The 16028-nt window shown below is 39.6% G+C and overlaps 1 protein-coding gene across 4 annotated transcripts in view; it reads left to right on the forward strand.

The window, feature by feature from the left end:
* Nucleotides 1–16028, forward strand: part of LOC124594785 (E3 ubiquitin-protein ligase TRIP12) — a 232545-nt gene that overhangs the window by 28542 nt on the left and 187975 nt on the right. For all 4 annotated transcript variants that reach the window (XM_047133192.1, XM_047133195.1, XM_047133193.1 and 1 more), the window contains exon 4: nt 3620–3829. In XM_047133192.1, coding sequence (XP_046989148.1) covers nt 3620–3829 — 210 coding nt within the window. The remainder of the gene's footprint in view (nt 1–3619; nt 3830–16028) is intronic.

Here is a 16028-nt window from a genome sequence, read left to right on the forward strand (position 1 = left end):
TTCCTAGTTTCTCATGGCAAATGCTACTGAGGTGACTTGTTTTAACCTCGCATTTTAATTTTCTTTCGCAGTTGAGTTGTATTTGTTAGTGTCTGCTACTGCCCAGTGTTTACATATTTTTGTGCCGTTATTTGATTGCGTTTTCATTTTGAGAGGATATTCCTCGAAATGGTATCTTTGAAAATTCAAATTTCTTATGATAATCCCTTGTATAGTTAGTGTGTAGTGGTATGTTTTATTGAGGCCATTGCATTATTGGTTTCAGACATCTTTGCTGAACCTCTCTTCCTATTAAACTTCTTCCCAGCATTGTTATTTGACTGTTTCATAATTGAGATGAAGGTTCAGGGAAAGAGAGGGGGGAGGGGGTACTGAGAATGAGAAACTGAGGAAACAGACTCACCTAGGGAATACTTTTTCGACAATGTTGGCTCTGTACCTGTGGTCTGTTCTGAGTGTCTACAAAAATAGTAAGAGATGTACAGAAATAAGTTGCACTTAAATATCTTTTTCAATTTAAATTTACAATGCCTTATTGACATATTGACTGCTGCTAATTAGGTATTGATATGAAGGAAAATACAATACTGATGGCTAGTACATTGTTGTATTGTTTGATTTTTAAGGTTGGTAATGACCTGGGATGAAATGACTAACTTTCCTATGTCTGTACCCATTACCAAGCCAGAAAAAGAGAGCATAGTAATCAAAAAATGGTTTATATTTGAATTCTGTATGGTTTGAAACACAAACGTCACCAGAAAATGTGCCTCACAGACACACAAGGAATGGTTAGCTCTCAGTTAGCTTGTTGCACAGAAGTTCGTGGACTACATGCAAATCTCTGCTAAATTGCTAAATGCTCTTTACTTCTGAATGAAAACACAGGTATGACCTGTGATGAATTTTTCCGTACATGTACAGCCAATGGCTTTTAACTGCCTTTGACATTGTCTAATGCTTTGAACTGAAGGAGGTCCAGTGCTATAGTCTCAGCAAAAACAGTACTGCAAGTTATAGCTGAATTGAAAGAAAGGATACAAAATGCTTTCTGTGGCTATATTTTAATTTATGTAGAAGATACAGTTTTTGAAATTGGTTAAATGGTTTTGAAACACCTTGTATATTAATTGAATATTTTGTGTTTATTATAAATAGTGATAGAAACAATTTGATACAATAAAAGTATGAAGAAGGGAAAAACTTATACAGGTAAGTGTTGGTTTTATCAAAACTTTTATCGTTTTCATTTCGTGTTGGTTTTGCCCAACGCATGGATCGAATTGCGGATAGTTATTAATAGCAGTGACATTAAGGAACTAATAACAGATCAAGTATATGGAGCAAACAAACACTATGAAATGGTGTTTTGAATAGAAATGATTAAAACAAGGATAAATAATACAAATGGTAATTGAAATATTTTTATTGAATGTCTATGGAGGAAGAAAATTTTCCAAAAACTGGAATAATGCTGCCATTGCTATACATAAATAAGAAAGGAGACAGACAAAGTATATCAATCTCCTCTCAATAACGTACAGTATGTTGTTTAAAATTATCAGTTGCATAGAAAATAATTAGGTCTTTAATCAAACAAAAAATGCTGACTTTGAATGTAGTTGTAGCACTGTGGGCCACTAGTAAATCGTGAAACAAATTTTGGAACAGGGTAATGAATGTGACTAATTACATCACCCAAGAATCAGAAATTTTGAGACAGTATTGATACAGTTCCTGCACTAACAGCCCTTTAGAAACAAGGAGTTGACTCGTGCATAAAGTTAAAATATTGTAGAAGACCTATGTTAATGTTATTCTTCCTCTGTAAGTGTGAATAGTGCTATACAGAATAGAGAGAGGAGTTGGTAGAGTAGGTTTCATACCACCAACACTATTTTCCTCTGTTCTAGAGGAAATTTTCACGTGCCTCAACAATGAAAAAGATCGAAGTTTGAAATTCAGTTAAGTGTCTAAAACATCACTGCATAAGAAAATAATAAAATAATGGAACCATTTAATTAGTTTTTACGTTTAGAGCAGTTGAAGAGTACTACATGCTCCAGAAAAAAATACAGAAGAGGAAAAATAGCCTGCAGTGGTGTTGGTAAACTAAACAAGATTATAAAAACCATACTTCAAGTATGTGTTAAAGTTAAAATTTAGAATCGACGTGTTATTTTTTTGAAATCTGGGAGTGAGACATGGACATAAATTGAGAGAACTACTGGAAAACTGTGGGTTGTCAATGCACAATGACGAGTTGCAGGTTCAGAATTATTAGGAGAGACGGGAAAACAAACCTATAAATCAGGGAACAGACTGGAGTGGAGGAGAAAATTATGGCTGTAATGAAAATGAAATGAGGTAGGTGACACATGTAGCCAGATAAAGAGATAGTTGGTAGACAGATAGCAACCATGCAAATACAACATCGATGCATGTAATTAAAGACCATAATATTGTAAGTCTTGAGGTGGTCTTCATCCAGAAGTCAGTTTTCATCATTTGTTTTTAATTTCTAACTAATCACCTGACCCGAACGGATGCTTTCTTTCAAAATGAGACAGATTTCCTTTGTGTTATTTCAGTTATAGCACGCATTTGAGGAATGTTGGTATTACACTTCATTATCATGAAAATTGTTTTAAGCCTTGGGTTCAATATATGGTATTTATTTACTTATGTATTTACTTATCTATCCTCCCATCCCATACCCCCCCCCTCCCCACCCTTACCAAAAGTTTGTCGGGCAATGGAGTTGGATCAGTAGTGTGGTGTGCTCAGTCCTTACATTCAGTTGATGTGGCAGTGAGTGTAACCTCATATCCTCTACTGGAATGATTGATGTTAGTACTTGTAGCTGTAAATTTGAGAAATGATATATTATTTCCTATTTTACTCGTGGGGAAGCGTAACTGTGAAGTAAACAGTAAATTGTTGCAAGATTTCTCTGCTGTAAAAGACAAAGTGAGATTGTTGACTGTACAGTTTGTTGGGGTGAAATTTTTTATTAGGAGTCGAGGAGGAACTGACATTATAGCTCATTAAGTCAAACAAAATGTTCTTTAGACTAAATCCTTGATACTCAAAAATTTGTGACCACTTATTACAACACAAGTCCAGAGTTTCAGGCTGCTGAATTGAACTACTTAATTAAAAGTGTACTACATGCTATGGACAAACTAATAAAGGACCTCACAGAAGCACAATTTATTTAATTGATGATTGACTCTTCTCACCTCGCAGATTTTAAAACTAGTTCCTTTACTTGTTGGGTTTTACCGTCCAAATAAAAGTATTGTAGTTTGAATCTTGGAGTTGGTGTATTTTGATGTAGAATCCCTAGAGAATATGTATTTGATGCACTGGGATATTTGTGATGATAAAACGGTAGTAGCAACTTCAGCTGAGAACACACAGATTTTGGAAGAAAGAATGGGTAAGTTACCGTATTTATAACAACAGTGTTACACAGATATTCAGTAAATTCAAGAAGATGCTGATCACTTCTGCATGTTTAAACTTGGGGATTCGCTACTTAAATGCCTGCTGTCAGCTTGAATTTTGCTAGCTCATAGTTGTGTAGTTAGAGTAATAGGCACATTTTTCTTTCCAGAACCTGTTGCTGAACTGAAGTACCCCCTCAGAAATCGCATTAGACTTAGTGAACAAAATTTGCTGTTGCCGGGATCAAGTGACAGTAGCAGCGGCAACAGCAGCAACGCAAGTATTTGTTACACGCCTCCCTCATCTGCTTTGTTGCCTCGCCGCATCACTGTGGTTCCCAAGAAGAAAGCCAAAGTTGGTGAAAGCTCCAAAAATTTGGGTATGTTTCCTAACGCAACCCATGTGGCCACATTTTGTTCAATGAATTACTATTATAATTCTTATATTTCCCTGAACCTCGTAATTTGGCTTTTCACAAACCTCATTTCTGTGGTCCATGTAATCTATTTTCCAGTCTTTGCTAATTATTTTTACCTCTTGTCTCCATTCCAGTAACAAGTACAAATTTTATGTATACAATCTTTGTGAAATTGATGTTACAACACTGCTGGCCGTAATAATTGCATTGCCAAGGAGGATAGCAAATAACAAGATTTTTACCTATTGTGTGTGTACAGTAAAGTAGAAAGAATACATGATAAAATTTCTAGCGATTTAGGCATATATTGGGGGGTGGGGGAGGGGGGAGGAATTTAGTACACACAGCTCTAACATGGATGGTCATAGTTGGACTGAGCCTACATGGCAATTAAGAGTATGTCATTCTGTGCTGCTTCAACTCTCTGCCAGAATGTGTCAATTGTAAAGGCTGGTGAGTGGTAGGACACTAGTCACTTGGCAGCCCATTAACAGATGTTTTCGATGGATGGGATGTTGGATGAATGTGCTGGGCATGGTAACAGTCGAGCGCCCTTCGAATTGAGGTAGGACAGAACAACACGGTTTATGTGCAGTCTTTAGTTACTTTGTCAAAAGATATCATAGATACATTGAAATACGGCATAGTTACCACTCGTAACACTTCAGATATGTAATGCCTGCTGTTCAAATGACCAATTATGTGAACTATAGGAGATGGTATTGTGTACCCTGTGGTGTCCCATACCACCATGCCAACCTGGGAACATCCACTCTAGCAGCACCTGTTCTCCTTGGAACTTACAGCAATGAATATTTCCATCTAATGCTTTAAGCAGATCCAGGACGTATCTGAAAAGTGTGCGTGCATGCGTGTGCGTGTGATTGTGTGTTTACTTGTCTTTCTGCAGACGAGCCCACTTTCTGACTCAGTATGTCTGTTCTCTCAGGTGCTAGTTGTATGGGGCCATTGAGACACTGAATAACGGTGAAAATGACCCTCCTGGGTTCCTCGACTCCATAATCGCACAACAGTCATGGTCAGAGCGAGCAGAAATATCCTAGAGCAAGAAACTGCATTCTTGTAGGTCGCAATCTTGCTGCTGTTAAATTCCAACACACTTTGATAGACGTTTCTCCTCCTCCTCCTCCTCCTCCTCCTCCTCCTCCTCCTCCTCCTCCTCATGTGAGGTGTTACATAATCGTTTTGTAAGTAACCAATACTCTAAGGTGATTCTCGAGTGAGAAACTAGCTTCAAAATTTTCTTTGTAAGCAGAATATAGGTGACATTGTTGCTGTTACTCAGCAAATAAAATTTAGGATGGAGGGGATGGTAGCAGTAGTGTACAGGGGCTGCACAAAATATGGGGGGACAACACATTACCATGCCTGATACAATGTAGCAAACATGTTGGCATTCAAAACAGCTGTCAGTCATCTCAGAGTGGATAAACACAGGTCCTGTATGGTTTTCAAGGGAATTTGACTCTACTGTTCCTGAAAAATAGTGGAAAAGTGAAGTAATGATGATAGAGGTGATCACACACGCTTCTCTCCAAAAGTAGACCACACAGGTCTAATATTGAGCTCAGGAGACTGGGGGCCGCAGGAGAAATGATAGTTCATCCTCATGCTCACAAAACAAAGTCATAGCTATGTAAACAGGGCCTCTATCATTTTCGTTCAAAGCATCACTGTTGGGGGGAACAAATACCATGGGATGGACCTGACTGGCCAAAATGGTCATGTAATCCGTGACAGTAATGCAACCTTCCAGAGTAACCTTGAGGCCCATGGAATACCATATATGGCTGTCCAAATCATAACTGAACCTCACAGTGTTTCACTCTTGGGATGTAGACCCAGCCACAACTTGGGAACAGCGTGAAACAAAACACATTCTTCCATTGCTCCATAGTCAAGGTTTTATGGTTTCGGCATCACGTTTTCCTGTTATGGGCATTTGCATTACTGAGTGAATGGTTTCAGAATTTCAGCTCGCCCTGCAATCTCCCGATTGTGGAGTTTGCTTCTTGTTGTTTTGCTGCTGATAAGGTTTGTGAGTGCGGCATTCAGTTCTGCAATCTCTTTTGCAGATGTCCTCCTCTTATTTTTCGTAACAATCATTTGATGATCATCTGTAATGATCACTTAACATGCACTTTCATCCAGGTCGTGACTTACAGGATGATTTTGTGCTTTCCCTGTATGCAGTATAAATCTTACAAGGTAAACTCCCCATAACTGTCTTCTCAAATTTAGTGGTAAGTTGGCCCACTTAGTAGTCAATCAAAAACTGAACACAGATCACGCATGAAAAGAGGAAGGTAGTGACTGAACTGCGGAAGAAAGAAGAAAAATAGGAACGGTGAATGGTCCACATTTAATATGTGCAATATCAAGCAATAGTAGCAATTGTGGTTGTGGGATCATGGTGTTGGACTGCAACGTGGGAGATCTGTGTTCAAATCTCACCCGGTCTTATTATTATTATTATTATTATTATTATTATTTCTTTCTAGTCTCAGACGTTATGTCTGGTTAAAAATGGAAGGTGACGCGGACCTTGATCAAGTGTGACTTCCTTTTAACTGTACGGTATATGTTACATTGCATTTAGGAACTTTCGGGTAATTGAACAAGTGTCAATAATTACAGATTTCTGTAGTTGTATATATAAGTTTGGATGTAGCTGTATTGCATTGATGTACTGGTGGATATTGTGTGGTATGACTCCTGTAGTTGATAGTATAATTGGTATAATGTCAACTTTATCCTGATGCCACATGTCCTTGACTTCCTCAGCCAGTTGGACGTATTTTTCAATTTTTTCTCCTGTTTTCTTTTGTATATTTGTTGTATTGGGTATGGATATTTCGATTAGTTGTGTTAATTTCTTCTTTTTATTGGTGAGTATGATGTCAGGTTTGTTATGTGGTGTTGTTTTATCTGTTATAATGGTTCTGTTTTCTTTTTCCAATTTACTTTCTTCGTATCTGTTGGTGTTATGTGATCTAAAGGGTTGTAGAAGTGGTTATGAAATTGCAGTGGTGTAGTCAATGTATTTATATGAGTGATTGCTTTGTGTATTGTGCTAGTTTCTGCTTGTTCTATAAAGAATTTTCTTAAATTGTCTACCTGTCCATAATGTAGGTTTTTTATGTTGATAAATCCCCTTCCTCCTTCCTTTCTGCTTAATGTGAATCTTTCAGTTGCTGAATGTATGTGATGTATTCTATATTTGTGGCATTGTGATCGTGTAAGTGTATTGAGTGCTTCTAGGTCTGTGTTACTCCATTTCACTACTCCAAATGAGTAGGTCAATATTGGTATAGCACAAGTATTTATAGCTTTTGTCTTGCTTCTTGCTGTCAATTCTGCTTTCAGTATTTTTGTTAGTCTTTGTCTATATTTTTCTTATAGTTCTTCTTTAATATTTGTATTCCTATTTTTTGTCTGTATCCTAGATATTTATATGCATCTGTTTTTTCCATCGCTTCTATGCAGTCGCTGTGGTTATCCAATATGTAATCTTCTTGTTTAGTGTGTTTTCCCTTGACTATGCTATTTTTCTTACATTTGTGTGTTCCAAAAGCCATATTTATCTCATTGCTGAATACTTCTGTTATATTTAGTAATTTGTTGAGTTGTTGATTTGTTGCTACCAGTAGTTTTAGATCATCCATGTATAGCAAATGTGTGATTTTGTGTGGGTATGTTCCAGTAATATTGTATCCATAATTTATCTAAAAACACAGCTGATGTGACTTACCGAACGAAAGTGCTGGCAGGTCGACAGACACACAAACACAAACATACACATGAAATTCAAGCTTTTGCAACAAACTATTGCCTCATCAGGAAAGAGGGAAGGAGAGGGAAAGACGAAAGGATTTGGGTTTTAAGGGAGAGGGTAAGGCGTCATTCCAATCCCAGAAGCGGAAAGACTTACCTTAGGGGGAAAAAGGGAGTATATACTCGCGCGCGCACACACACACGCATATCCATCCGCACTTACACACACAAGCAGACATTTGTAAAGGCAAAGAGTTTGGGTAGAGATGTCAGTCGAGGCGGAAGTACAGAGGCAAAGATGTTGTTGAAAGACAGGTGAGGTATGAGCGGCGGCAAATTGAAATTAGAGGAGATTGAGGCCTGGCGGGTAACGAGAAGAGAGGATATACTGAAGGGCAAGTTCCCATCTCCGGAGTTCTGACAGGTTGGTGTTAGTGGGAAGTATCCAGATAACCCGGACGGTGTAACACTGTGCCAAGATGTGCTGGCTGTGCACCAAGGCATGCTTAGCCACAGGGTGATCCTCATTACCAAGAAACACGGTCTGCCTGTGTCCATTCATGCGAATGGACAGTTTGTTGCTGGTCATTCCCACATAGAAAGCTTCACAGTGTAGGCAGGTCAGTTGGTAAATCACGTGGGTGCTTTCACACGTGGCTCTGCCTTTGATCGTGTACACCTTCCGGGTTGCAGGACTGGAGTAGGTGGTGGTGGTGGTGGTGGTGGTGGTGGTGGTGGTGGGAGGAGGGTGCATGAGACAGGTTTTACACCGGGGGCGGTTACAAGGGTAGGAGCCAGACGGTAGGGAAGGTGGTTTGGGGATTTCATAGGCATGAACTAAGAGGTTACGAAGGTTAGGTGGACAGCGGAAAGACACTCTTGGTGGAGTGGGGAGGATTTCATGAAGGATGGATCTCATTTCAGGGCAGGATTTGAGGAAGTCGTATCCCTGCTGGAGAGCCACATCCAGAGTCTGATCCAGTCCCGGAAAGTATCCTGTCACAAGTTGGGCACTTTTGGGGCAACAAACTGTCCATTCGCATGAATGGACACATGCAGACAGTGTTTGTTGGTAATGAGGACCACCCTGTGGCTAAACATGCCTTGGTGCACAGCCAGCACATCTTGGCACAGTGTTACACCGTCTGGCCTATCTGGATACTTCCCACTAACACCAACCTGTCAGAACTCCGGAGATGGGAACTTGCCCTTCAGTATATCCTCTCTTCTCGTTACCCGCCAGGCCTCAATCTCCGCTAATTTCAAATTGCCGCCGCTCATACCTCACCTGTCTTTCAACAACCTCTTTGCCTCTGTACTTCCGCCTCGACTGATGCCTCTGCCCAAACTCTTTGCCTTTACAAATGTCTGCTTGTGTCTGTGTATGTGCAGATGTGTGTGTGTGTGTGTGTGTGTGTGTGTGTGTGTGTGTGTGTGTGTGTGTGCGCACGCGCACGAGTACGAGTGTATACCCCCTTTTTCCCCCTAAGGTAAGTCTTTCCGCTTCTGGGATTGGAATGACTCCTTACCCTCTCCCTTAAAACCCAGATCCTTTCGTCTTTCCCTCTCCTTCCCTCTTTCCTGATGAGGCAACAGTTTGTTGCGAAAGCTTAAATTTCATGTGTATGTTTGTGTTTGTTTGTTTGTGTGTCTATCGACCTGCCAGCACTTTCGTTCGGTAAGTCACATCATTTGTGTTTTTTAAATATATTTTTCCCGCTTGGAATGTTTCCCTGTTATATTCATGTTAAATAATTTAGTTAGATGTGAATTTATTTTTTTTTGTGTTTAGGTGAATTTCTTTAGCCAGAAATTTGCTATTTTATCTTTTCCAGGGGCTCTCCAATTGTGAGTAGAATTAATTGCTTGTGTGACTTCATGTTGCAAAATTATCACTTCAGGCATCCGCGGTATCATCTTGTATGTGTCTGTTTCTGCTTGTATCCGCTGTGCATGCCTGTTATGTTGTACCGGGTTTGACCATATGTTGCTCCAGAAGTGTTCCATGTCTGTTATGCTTGGTGGATTGTCTATTTTAATGTGTGTGTTATCTATTGTCTGGTAAAACTTCTTTTGGTTTGTGTTGAATGTTTGGTTTTGTTTCCCTCTATTTTCACTTTCTTTGTATCTTCTAAGTCATTTGGCCAATGCTTGTAATTTCTGCTTCTTTTCGTCTAATTGCTCTATCGCTTCTTGTTGTGAGATTTTACCTAACCTTTTTCGTTTTTTTTCTGACATTTCATTTTTTATAAATTGTGTTAGCTGTCTTTTCTCAGTTTTTCTATTCTGATCCGTAGCCTGTGTTGCCATGCTGGTTTTGTGGGTTTCTTCTGTGTATTGGTTGGTTCTGATCTCTGCCTAGTGTGTATATTTAGTGTAGTGAGTGCTCCTATATAAACCAGTAGTTGTAACTCTTCCATAGTTGTGTTTTCATTTATTTTGTTGTGTATGATTGTGTTGATAGTTTTTATTGTTGTTTCGACTTGTGGGTTATTTGGTGGTCTATGCAAGAATGGTCTAATGTCTGTATTTGTGTCTTTGTATTCTATACATGTCAGCTGAAATTTTTCTTCTATATCTAACATGTGTGTCACTTCGTGTTCTATTTGTGCTTGTTCTGGTGGCTGTCTTAAGATTTCATTTTCCTCTGATTCTTTAATTGATGGTGTTGTTCTTTGTTTGTTTGCTCTGGGATGTTTGAGCCCATTACTGTATTTTCTTCTTCTTCTTCTGATTGCACATTATTTTGTTCCAGTATTTGTTGTACTGCTTGTTTGGTGTTTTCTAATTCTGACTGGGGTATCCTGTTATCTTTGATTATTACACGGATCTATCAGCTAGTCGTTGTTCTGTTAAAAATTTTAATTCTGGGTATCTGGTAATAAATGTTGTGTATACTTGTGATCTGTATCCAGTTGTGTTGGTTCCTAGGTTTGTTGCTTGGTAATAACAGAACATGAGGTGTCGATTAACTTCATCTGACCATCTCATCCTCTGTCTTTGTTTTCCTTCTAGGGTGGTTGCAGGAAGCATATCCTGTAAAACACCTCTATTTGGATTTGAATCATTTTCCAGTTGGCTAGCAGTGTCGTTACCATTGTGGGCGGGCATAGGGTTCAAGCGTCGTCCCCGACCATGACGGCGCTTGTCCGAGGCTTCTTTAGTTCTGTCCTGAACCAACTAATCACACTAAAAGGGGGGTTAGCCCTATTAGTGGTTTGCTCTTTTCGTCGCCTTTTACGACTGGCAGAACATACCGGAGGCCTATTCTTTTCCCGGGCCTCCACGGGGAACGACTGGCAGAACATACCGGAGGCCTATTCTTTTCCCGGGCCTCCACGGGGATTATTATTGTTGTTGTTGTTGTTGTTGTTGTTATTTTGTTCACAAAATATCTAATTTTCCGACTGATCACTGACATGTCTATTCGCTGTATTGAAATTTGTGTGTGTATCATGGTGTTATGTCAGTTTTCAACAGCCATGTGTAATGAAGGGACCTCCAGACATATGTAGCTCCTATTTGGTCTACACAGGTACCACAAGCTGTGTGTGTTGCGTTCCGTTTTGGAAATTTTGACTCTTGAATTCCGTCATTGTAAGAATAGTTCACACCTGTATATTTATGTTTTAATTTCTGTGAGAGGTCTGCCCAGCATCTTGTCTGCTCTCACTATTCATCACAGAATATGAGTCATGTGCTAAGAATATATTACCATTGCAAGTAAATGTGATGACTAGTGAGAGCAGGTGAGATAGCGCATAAACTTCTCACAGAAATGGAAACAACAAATAAATGGGTGTGAACTATGTTACAAAGGAGGTATTAAAGAGTCAAAATTTCCAAAATGGGATGCAAGAGGCATAACATATGATACCTGTGTAGAACAAATATGAGGTATGTACGTCTGGAGGTCCCTTTGTTATACGTTGCTGTTGCAGACTGATATTACACCAAGACACATACACAGATTTCAATACTGTGAACAGACAAGTCAATGAATGGACGGAAAGTTTGTAATTTTGTGGAGGAAAAAAAAAGAATTGAACCAAGGGAGATTTGAACCCATATCTCCCGTGTTGCAACCCAACACCATGACCACACAACCATGATGAATGTTGCTCAATATTACAGATGTGAAATGTGAACCATTCACTGTTTCTATTTTTATTTATTTTTCCACAGTTGAATATAACTTATTCCTGTTCTCATGCGTGATCTGTGACCCATTTTTGACGGGCTATCCAATGGGCCAGCTTACCACTAAATCTAAGGAGGATGCAATGGGGAGTTTCCCTTGTTAGATGTGGTGCGTCTTGAAGCACCGAACATATTGGCTTCCTTCGTTACGGAAGTACCCACCATATGAACACCAACAATTTGTTCATGTTCGAATTCACTTAGCTCTGACATAATGCTCTGACAGTTATACCGAACACTTTCTGACCATGACTGGCTTTTGCAACATATTGAGGACATTGCACAAGTTTGTGGCCAAATACAGAAGTGCAACATACAAACTTGGCTAGTGTCTGTATTTATGTGCAAGTGGGCATTTCTTGCACTGTTTTTTGTCCAATCCCTGTACATTACAATGCTCTTTAAAAGTGGAGCACTGTCATACACTACACATATTTTACATGTCACTGAGTGAAGTGCTCATTTAAGACAGAAACAGAATGTACAGTATTTCTCACCTTAGCTGCTCACAGTGCAGCACCTGTAAAACTAACTTTCTTGGAGATGTTGCTGTTTTCTGCAGTGATGTCTTGATTCATCATCTGCTGCTTCAATCATGAATGGTAATACCAACTCTGTTTGGATCTGTACTTACTGATTGTGTTATATTTTCAGTTTCCATGTCTTACCAGTGTCTCCCTTCCAGTAGTAATCACACACTTTCTTAGTATGATATATTGCCTTTCAAGTCTTCTAATATGACAAGAGTACAAGAAAATAATTCTGTAGCCGAACCAAAGTAGTCGTGTCATCTAATGGTCAGCATTATTTGTTACTTTCGTTAGTAACGCTGAAGCCCTGGATTGGATTCTGGGCAACCACTTATTTTTTCCGCTGATGGAAGGCTATGAACAAAGACACACACACAAGGCCAAGTGAAAAGCTGCTTGAATATGAAAGCAGTGAAGTGAAATCTACCTGCAAGACACCAAAGTAGTGTATTGAATGGCTTGCACCAGTCATGATGACTTGCGATGTTTATTTACTAGTAGCAAAAGCTTCAGCATTTATTTTTAAGGCTTAGGAAGTGAAATTCTTAATGATGACGATGGATATTAGTGTTTCCAAGATTCCAGACCAATTCTGTAGGAGTTTGGCCTAGGTAATATGGTGGCAGTAGATATAGAACAGCTTTCTTGCACAATTTTGTCAGTAGAGCAGAGAGGGAAAGGTTGGCGACGTCTGCTTTTCTTGTCTCTGTGTAACCATTTTTTTGCCCATTTCTACATGAATCTCGGGAGAACTGACTGTGCTGACTGTGTAATGAAACAGTGTATTCAAAATAATCAAACATTGCCTACCACATTTGACAAGACTCCTCAGACTGTCATTTTCAACATCTATGCACAGTATAGCGTGTATCAAAAATAATTATTTGTTTTGTGGTGTTGGGTGTTATGCCAGATTAAGTGTCGTCCATGCACAATATTTCAACAGCAAGACTCGTTGTCTTCAACAGGTGCTACCTGCAACTGCTATTATAGTGGAACGGGTCCATTATATATACCTATATACTTCTCCCTAAATCTTAGATTCTGGATGTTCTCATTAGTAAGAATCCTGAGACGTCCTGCCTTCAGTCCACTGTGCCTGACTGGCATACTGTTTTCTGCACTGTGTATGTGGTTCTCTGTCTGGGGGTTCAGTCTCCATGTCCACATTTTCAGTTCTTATTTTTGTTGTGTTCTGTTGCTGCCATCATTGCGTTCTTAGCAACCTGCAGGACTCAAAGAACCAGATGTTGTACAGAGTTCCAGGGAGAGCATAAGGGAACAATTGACAGGAATGGGGGAAAGAAATACAGTAGAAGAAGAATGGGTAGCTTTGAGGGATGAAATAGTGAAGGCAGCAGAGGATCAAATAGGTAAAAAGACGACGGCTAGGAGAAACCCTTGGGTAACAGAAGAAATATTGAATTTAATTGACGAAAGGAGAAAATATAAAAATGCAGCAAATGAAGCAGGCAAAAAGGAATACAAACGTCTCAAAAATGATATCGACAGGAAGTGCAAAATGGCTAAGCAGGGATGGCTAGAGGACAAATGTAAGGATGTAGAGGCTTATCTCACTAGGGGTAAGATAGATACTGCCTACAGGAAAATTAGAGAGACCTTTGGAGAAAAGAGAACCACTTGTATGAATATCAAGAGCTTTGATGGAAACCCAGTACTAAGCAAAGAAGGGAAAGCAGAAAGGTGGAAGTAGTATATAGAGGGCCTATATAAGGGCGATGTACTTGAGGACAATATTATGGAAATGGAAGAGGATGTAGATGAAGATGAAATGGGAGATATGATATCGCGTGAAGAGTTTGACAGAGCACTGAAAGACCTGAGTCGAAACAAGGCCCCCAGAGTAGACAACATTCCATTAGAACTACTGACAACCTTGGGAGAGCCAGTCCTGACAAAACTCTACCATCTGGTGAGCAAGATGTAGGAGACAGGTGAAATACCCTCAGACTTCAAGAAGAATATAATAATCCCAATCCCAAAGAAAGCAGGTGTTGACAGATGTGAAAATTACCGAACTATCAGTTTAATAAGTCACAGCTGCAAAATACTAATGCGAATTCTTTACAGACGAATGGAAAAACTGGTAGAAGCCGACCTCGGGGAAGATCAGTTTGGATTCTGCAGATATGTTGGAACACGTGAGGCAATACTGACCCTACGACTTATCTTAGAAGAAAGATTAAGGAAAGGCAAACCTACATTTCTAGCATTTGTAGACTTAGAGAAAGCTTTTGACAATGTTGATTGGAATACTCTCTTTCAAATTCTGAAGGTGGCAGGGTAAAATACAGGGAGTGAAAGGCTATTTACAATTTGTATAGAAAGCAGATGGCAGTTATAAGAATCGAGGGACATGAAAGAGCAGCAGTAGTTGGGAAGGGAGTGAGACAGGGTTGTAGCCTCTCCCCGATGTTATTCAATCTGTATATTGAGCAAGCAGTAAAGGAGACAAAAGAAAAGTTCGGAGTAGGTATTAAAATCCACAGAGAAGAAATAAAGACTTTGAGGTTCGCCGATGACCTTGTAATTCTGTCAGAGACAGCAAAGGACTTGGAAGAGCAGTTGAATGGAATGGACAGTGTCTTGAAAGGAGGGTATTAGGTGAACATCAACAAAAGCATAACGAGGATAATGGAATGTAGTCGAATTAAGTCGGGTGATGCTGAGGGAATTAGATTAGGAAATGAGACACTTAAAGTAGTAAAGGAATTTTGCTATTTGGGGAGCAAAATAACTGATGATGGTCGAAGTACAGAGGATATAAAATGTAGGCTGGCAATGGCAAGGAAAGCGTTTCTGAAGAAGAAAAATTTAACATAGAGTATAGATTTAAATGTCAGGAAGTCATTTCTGAAAGTATTTGTATGGAGTGTAGCCATGTATGGAAGTGAAATGTGGATGATAAATAGCTTAGACAAGAAGAGAATAGAAGTTTTGAAATGTGGTGCTACAGAAGAGTGCTGAAGATTAGATGGGTTGATCACATAACTAATGAGGAGGTATTGAATAGAATTGGGGAGATGAGCTTGTGGCACAACTTGACTAGAAGAAGGGATCAGTTGGTAAGACATGTTCTGAGACATCGAGGGATCACCAATTTAGTATTGGAGGGCAGTGTGGAGGGTAAAAATCATAGAGGGAGACCAAGAGATGAATACACTAAACAGATCCAGAAGGATGTAGGCTGCAGTAGGTACTGGGAGATGAAGAAGCTTGCACAGGATAGAGTAGCATGGAGAGCTGCAGGAAACCAGTCTCAGGACTGAAGACCACAACAACAGGACTCAAAGTTTTGAAGGGTTGGTACCTAGTGTCAAAATTCATGAGGTTTGCTGCCATTGTTGTCTCTATTGACTCTCACAACCCTTTCCTAGTATTTGGAGGTCAGAACCCTCATTTCTTCATACTTCATATCACGATTAAGATCCAGGTAGTGCTTGGCAGTGGCTGATTTAGTTGCCTGCCTCAGCTAGGTGTGCCCCTGATGTTGTTTGCATCTGATGTCCACTGTCCTAATTGTTGCCAGTGGACAACGTGGCATATTGGCAAGGTTGTGTAGAGCCAAGTAGTCTTTCACATTTCCCAGTAATCCTCTTCTTGAGAATCCTGCT

This window comes from Schistocerca americana, chromosome 2, assembly GCF_021461395.2.
Source record: "Schistocerca americana isolate TAMUIC-IGC-003095 chromosome 2, iqSchAmer2.1, whole genome shotgun sequence".
Classification (NCBI taxonomy): Eukaryota; Metazoa; Arthropoda; class Insecta; order Orthoptera; family Acrididae; genus Schistocerca; species Schistocerca americana.